Consider the following 7,599-nt stretch of genomic DNA (forward strand, 5'->3'; position numbering starts at 1 on the left):
TCGAAGATGTGTTTGGTCTTTCTTGACCGAATCATCCTCGGTCTTTCTTGACTCGTCTTGGTCACCGATGCGCGAATCGTTTTCATAATTAATGCATTCGGCAATAACCTTAAGCATTAATTTCACGAACGGGTTAATCGGGACGCTTACACGGTTAATTAATTTAATTTAAGCAACTTTGCATGAATTTGACATTAATTTGTAACTTGCGTCGACGAATTACAAAATGGTGTTAGTGCCCTTTTCAAAACCCTCATACTTTCAAATCCATATTGTGTTTCTTCCGTTTTCTAAAAACAAATCTTCAAATCGAGGGCAAGAATATCATTTTATGATTTGGCGGCATCCTAACATAGTTAGGGTGCTAGTCGGGTATTCTGTATCAAAACATGATCACCTGACCAATCATTTCATTCGATTTAACCAAACGTTAGACAATGGCTAGGTGGAACTCTAGGTTCCAAATCTAGAATCAAAACACAAGTTTGGGTGAATTCAGTGTAACTTCAGTGTCACAACATCGAATCACTGTAAAAGCAATCCACACACATGAGATTTGACTCTCCTTGTCAAGTTCTCAAACTAAAGCCGAATGCTAAAACATTGGCACATGCTTGTTTCTCTAGGGTAGGATTTTCATGCCAAAATACCTCGGATTAACAACTTGTTAAAACATGTACACTTGACAATAATAAGTACCTTGTCTGTTATTAACATGTTACGTGTTATCTTCTGCATTTGTTTGTCATGCGGGTCGAGCCTGACCCATAGGACGCATTACACTCAGGGTTCAACGCCCTAACCATCGATCACAAGGTCCAACGCCTAATCATTACTCACAGGGTCCAACGCCCTATCCAGTGAGAGCGCATATTGAGTTTTAGTTCTTCGGTTTTTCCCTAAACTCACGGTGAGTTGGAGCAGAATAATAACCGAACGAGAGTCGACTGGAATTCGACCATTTGTAATTTGTATTTATTGTTTTCAAGAGCATTGTAAGGATTTTATTTTGTATATTCATTCTGTAAGAATCCCAATCTATGAGCGAACGGTTCGAGAGTCGAACTAATCGAATCGGTCCAATGCTTGCCCGGACAAGAATAATCCCAAGATTTCGTAGTTCTGGTTCACGCAGGAATTCAAAAATCATAGTTTGATGAACTGTAATGCAAGATTGTGAATTGATTACCCGACACACGGGTCTACTTCTCTCTCGGCTTCTCAACCGACATCGTTTAGTTCATCGAATTTTCGGTGTCAAAACGTGTGAGCCGAGCGCAACTTAATCCACACGGTAAATAATAAAACATGTAAGCCTAGCAAATCAAAGTATTGAAAGGGCATGCGGGATATAGGCCCGCACGTAACATGAACCCCCGAACTCGGACTTTCCGGTTCCGCACAGATCAATACCTTAACAACAATTAAGTGTTCCATACCCCTAGACTCGGGTAACTTATCGACCCTCGATTTTCGGGTCGTAAAATGATAAGTGGCGACTCCTTCTCACGCGTGTCCGTCACGCATCCTCGGGGAGGTGGATACTCCCAAGCCGCGCAATCCAAAAGCGCACAATGCGGGTTCCGACGAGAGTCCACATTCGGGTCCGTACAATGCCCAGATCTACTTGTTTTCCCGCTATAATCATTTCCGAGAAAGAGGACTTGTGGCCCATAAGGTGCGAGTAATAAGCCCCTTTTAGTGTGGCGTGGAGCATCTATATCTGTTGAGCCTCACAGATAGAGGAAAAGTGTTTTGCTGCTTCAAAACGATAATGTGTGGCGTAAGCCTTAATTTTTGCCCTTTAGCCATTTCCATTGTACTGAGTTCGAAGAAAGATGGGGTTGTCTCTAAATTGTACTGGTATTGCCCGATAAATTTCCTAGACAGGTCGGCCCAGGTGGGAATATCTTCGGCTCGGAGTGACATGAACTACTTGAGAGCTGGTCCGATTAAACTCTCTTGGAATGTGGCAATAACAAACTGTTCATATTCCTTGTATTAGAGCATTTTCCCGTGGTAGTGACGAAGATGCGATCGCGGATCCTTCGTTCCATCGAACTTCTGGAACTCGGGAATCTTGATCTTCGGTGGTAGCCACAAGTCGGGGAAAAGGGTCAGGTCTAAATAGCTAGTGTCATGGCGAGAGGCATCAACTTGTAGGGCTTTGATCATGTCTTCCATCTTCTTCCATCTCATTTCCTGCTCAGCCCCTGCTTCAGGGAGGGCATTTGTAGGTAGTGTTATGGGGGCCGCATGAGTGGGCGTGCCCGGTTCAAATGGAGGAATATTTATGGGTGGTGGGGCTTGGTACGGGAGGCTGATGTGGGATTGTGGTGCTAGGAATGGAAAAGGTTCTAAACTTTGAGTAGGAGCGAGGGCACTCAACGTCGGGAAAACCGTCGGCGGAGGAGCAGTGTATATTACGGCCGGGATCGGCAGGGGCATTGGAGGTGGCAGGAATACAGTTGGCTCCGGTTTGAATCGTCATTGGCGGGAGTGAGGCAGCTACTGGAACCGCAGATAACAGTATGGAAGTGTTAACCGGGTGGACCGCTGGGACGTGCGTCGAGGGAGGAGCGGGCGCCGGATTGTCCGTTGGCGTAGGGATGACCATGATATCTCCCTCCGACACCTGGGTCGACGGGACCCATGGAGTGGGGTTAACTGTTGACCCATGCGCAGAAGGCAGGATGGAACTTGACGATGCGTGATTCGGGCCCTTGAGAAGGATCAGCAACTCGGACATGTTGGTGACCATCAGGTCGACCGTGTTCTGCAAGGCAGTGACGTTTCCTTCGAGTGCAGCCACGCGAGTGGCGTCAAGGGTGGGCGGTGTTGCCTGAGTTGCTGGTGGTACGTTCGTCGGGGGCGGCGACGGGACTCCTGAATGCATTGAAGGTACACCTGCTGAGGCCGAAAGATAGGCTGAGGATGCGCCTGAGTAGGCCGCCTGCATTCCAGCAGGGATCGTTGGTGGTGGCATTTGGGTTACCATTGGTTGGGACTGGACTAGCATTGGTGGATCGGCCTCCTTGGGAATTACGTGCTGAACTTCATCGGCCATTCTGACACAGTACCGAGTAGGGTATCGGTACGGAGTAGCCAGTTGCAAGCACCTAGATCCCACAAGTGTGTAAGTTTCGATGCAAAACAAGCTACTTAGAAAAATAAACGTGCGAAACGATAAAGAGAAAATGCATGAGATGCATGAGTTTTGAAAGCTAATGCTATCATTTGTGTTGATTTGAGAGATTGAAAATACAATGTAACTTTTGGAAAACGAAACCCTAAGTCAATCTTCCATCGCGCTCGGGGTGCGAGTGACCATTGCCGTGGAAAGCACCGGTTCCAGGCGAGGACCCGCTGGAGGTGTCTATCCTAGGGTGTGTGTGAACTTCCACGGGCTCTCTTCCTAGACTTCTCCAGAGCAATGTTCATCTGTGCCAATTCCTGATTATGTTTCTGTAGCTCTGCGCGGGCCTGGGCAAGCTCCCTTTGTAGTTGGCGCTGATCAACAAGCTACTCGTTCTTTTCAGCGACTTCTCCTTGAAGGCGGTCCCTTTCGGCTCCGAGACTAGCAAGCTCGACTTGAACGACCATGGAGGGTGCTCTAGATGATGCCTCCCCTTCGGGTTGTAGAGAGTTGGGGTGATCTTTGAGTACTGGGGGACCCCACTAGTAGAAGCGGAGGATGCACTCCTCCGTAGCTTGAAAATCTTGCTCATCCTGAGTGGGGTGCTCGGGGAAATATGGTCGTTCGATGACTTCAGTGCGCCATGCCACCATGACCTGCTCGATGTCACTTTGGCGATCTATGGATGTATGATCCTCCCACCAAGTGCATTCGAACCTAGTTCGCGCCGTGTCCTTTGGAACTATCTGTAAGCCATCGAGTTACCTCATTACTCGCGTTGGGAAATAAGTGGTGGACCCCGCATGACTGACGAGTGGGATTCCATTAAAGTCAGAGCACCAAAGGGCCACGGGTCTGGGAGGCAACCATGTGGCACGCAACTTAAAGCCCCTAGGTGGTATTTCGCGAAAGATCTTAATCCACTCGGAGACCTTGCGTTCTTCCACGCGCACCAAAGGTATTAACCGCGAAATGATCGATTCTAAGCGACTAAAAAATAGGATTGGTTGCACGAGGGCGAAGAGGTTTACATGGCTCTAAAGCCAAATTTGCAAAAGGATCGGGGATCTCCTTATCCTTCGATCGGCTGTTCGCATGACGCGGTCGAATGACCGTATGGTCTCAGCCACTAGAGCAACCTCGAACCCGCGGCCTCTGACTACTTAGAGGACAACACTAGCCAAAGTTGTGTCTATGCGATCGGGTGCACTAGGGAATAAAAGGGTTCCAAAAATTAGGAGTAAAACTGCATGGCACAAATTTGCTGAAAAAATATCCCCTCGAATAAAGCGGAGGGGTTTCGTGGTTACTATCTTAGTGCTCCCGGAGTATGCGAGCTCGGCATGTAGCTAGGATTTGTGCACCCTGAGTAGGTGCGAGACTAAAACAGGTCGGGTAGTGCGGAGGTTGGGTTCCGCGATGCCATGGGTAATTGCAGTTCTTCTGATGAGGGTACGATACTCCTCAATGGTAGGCGTGAGCTTTATACCCTGAATGTTGAAGATGACATGGGTCAGATCCCAGAACATCACAGCTGTCCCGAGGAATTCCAGTCTACTTGATGTGTGGATAGCCGAGGCACATCCCTGACAAAGGTGGTGATGTAGTCTCGGTTAACTTGGCACAGGCTCATCCATAAATGGCTGATTTGATCAAGTGGTGGCGTGACCTTGTCGAGGCGCGGAAAGGAAGTCGAGTGCGACATCCCTTACCAAGATAAAAGGAAGATCAACTTAGGATTCATCAATGAGAATGACACCCTAACTTTGAAAACTACATGAGGCATGTGTGCAGAAAAGTAAATGCCCACGGCTTAAAGTACTAGATACAAGGTACATGTACATCTCTCTTAAAAACATAAAAAGATTTAAGGTGGCACACAGGCCGACTGGACGGACTGTTTGTTGAAGTCGGATTGGAACTTTGCATGGAGCCCTTGCACAATGCATGGTTCGGTACTACAAGGACCGTGCTACCTGAGGTTGGGGGCCTCAGACTCAAGGGTGTCAATTCCTTGAAATCAGGCAGGATTCTTTTCAAGGCTGTGGCGGCAGTCGAACTGCGCGCTGTGCCTCTACTTCGAACCCCTATCAAACTTGGGTTTCCTAATACCGGTCGTGGGTCGCGACCCATAGGTGCCTAGTGCTAGCATGATATGCAATGTATGGTGTAGAAAATAAATGTGCAGAAAGTAGATAAGTAGTAAATTGCAGAAAGCGATAAATAAATAAACAAGCAAGCAAATAAATGGAATCGAACCCGAACCCTCTAAGTGTCCCCAGTGAAGTCGCCAAGCTGTGCGTACCCAAATTTCATCTCATCGGGGCATGCATGCGTGCTCTGCGGTACGGCTTGGGAGTGTCCACCTTCTCGTGGGGACGCGTGATGGACACGCGTGAGAAGGAGTCGCCACTACTTGTTTACGACCCGAAGGTCGAGGGCTAGTGAGTTGCTCGGGTCTAGGGGCATGTGATACACCTAGTTTGCTAAGGCATATGGTCATGCAGAACTGGAGATTCCGAATTTGGGGGTTCTATTATGTGGGACCTATATCCTGCACACCCTTTCGGTACTCTTTTTGTCTAGGGCTTTGCCATTTTTACTTATTTAACGTGTGAATTAGGTTGCACACTCCTTGCCCGTTTTGACACATAAATTCGATGAAACGCTCAAAACTTTTGCTCACCGACTGGGGTCCTTTATAATGACTGAATGAAAATACAGAAGATATACCCTTATAATGCTCTCTCGAATCAAAATACAGACACGATACAGTACATGCACCCGATCAATTCGCATTAGGCCAAATATTCCACTCATGCTCAATGTGAGGTTTTGAATGACCGAAACCGAAATTAAGCGATACGGGCTCAGAGAGCCGGGGGTTGGGTCTGACCGAACCAATGGATGGCAAAAGAGTCGCTTGACTCTTGAGACAGTCGTAGGATAGGTCGTGCTCCCGAGTCATGTTCAACCACGACTCGCTTATCCGCTCCAAGTTGTCTTCCACATAGATGCTACTGGGAGCGAAGAAGAGAGTCGAGGCAGGACCCGATTCCGCACTCGAGTTGCACGCACTCGATGTTGCTAGTTTCACGGGGCCTATGGAAACATAAAAGGAATAGAAATTTAAAATTTCCTACCCGTGAAACTAGATCCCAAGACCTACTAGTAGAATGGGAATAGATAAAGTGTACATGGAATCTTTTAAACCGTCGACCGAGCGTCCCATGCGTGACGCCTCTACCGGTATCCACACCGACTTCGTTGACCAGTCTTCGAGATCAGCGGTGCTAGCGGCCAACGCTCGAAGGAAACACCGGTGCGACTCCGATAACAATAAGACTACTGGGCGTCTTCAAATCGAACAATTCGATCCGAACTCTCGTACACCCATACACAAAACTTATATCCACACATATATATGTCATACATATATATATATCCATCCGTTCATTCTGCCGCTTTTCATGGGCTATATATATAAGCCATTGAAAGGCTTAAGAATGCATGCAACATGCCACTTGGAGAGCATTTGCATCCCATGCAAAATGCCAAGTGTTGCCTTCCAAGGATGTGCTACGTGGCGACCGATTTGGACCACGTGTGTCTTTGTGTCGTGTATCAAATTGAGTCCATTAAATCTACTAAATCGGGTTTAATTAATCGGTAAGTTTAATATCATTAAATATCCGATTAACTAATCACACCGTAACTCGTCTAATCTCTATTAGACGGATTTAGTGTTTCAAAACCATATCGTCGATTTGGTCGTAGTGTGTGACCCTGTAGGTTCCCGATTACGTTGACAGTAATATCAAAATCTCCATTTTAATATTACAAACAGTGAGCGGCATCTAGCAATGCATCAGTGCTATTCAAGTAATTGGAAAGTCAATTTCTCGACGAACCTTGTGACCTATGTTACCGTGCAGTATAATCCCTTTGTCCTCTATATCTCTATTGAGCCCAAGGCATGGTCGTCGTCATCCTTGGATGGCTCAATCTCTCTTTCTTGGTTTATTGGGTAAGTCTATCAGAACAAATGAGCTCGATATCCCTATATCGACTCATTTGGGTATACATACACTTATAGACGCAGCCTACCAAGCGGCCGTGAGATATCACTCCCATTACGTAGGAGGGACAAATCCTATCGAGGTCACTCACATTCCTCTTCATGCTCTATGGTATACCTAATTAACTGTCTTTATAACCAGCCTGTTACGGTGGCGTTTGACAGTATCAAAGTATACGATATTACATGTAGGAAACCATGATGACCTCAAGTCAAAGGACCACTGCACTATAGTCACTATGAGATCTGCTAATAATAGTCACGTAACAACCCATGTAGCAGTCTCATGACGGGTCAGTCCAGTACACATTACTCCTAATGTATACTTGTGTTGTGACTCGATGTCTCCTCATCCATGACCTGTGAGACTTGGTCATCAATCAAC

At 46.8% G+C, this 7,599-nt stretch overlaps 1 protein-coding gene across 1 annotated transcript; it reads right to left on the reverse strand.

The window, feature by feature from the left end:
- Positions 1-2,275: 2,275 nt before the first annotated feature.
- Positions 2,276-3,067, reverse strand: LOC116204163 (mucin-7-like). Its single transcript, XM_031536241.1, has one exon. It carries the CDS (start codon positions 3,065-3,067, stop codon positions 2,276-2,278), a length of 792 nt encoding a protein of 263 aa, XP_031392101.1.
- Positions 3,068-7,599: the final 4,532 nt, after the last annotated feature.

The sequence above is a fragment of the Punica granatum genome, chromosome 1, assembly GCF_007655135.1.
Source record: "Punica granatum isolate Tunisia-2019 chromosome 1, ASM765513v2, whole genome shotgun sequence".
Classification (NCBI taxonomy): Eukaryota; Viridiplantae; Streptophyta; class Magnoliopsida; order Myrtales; family Lythraceae; genus Punica; species Punica granatum.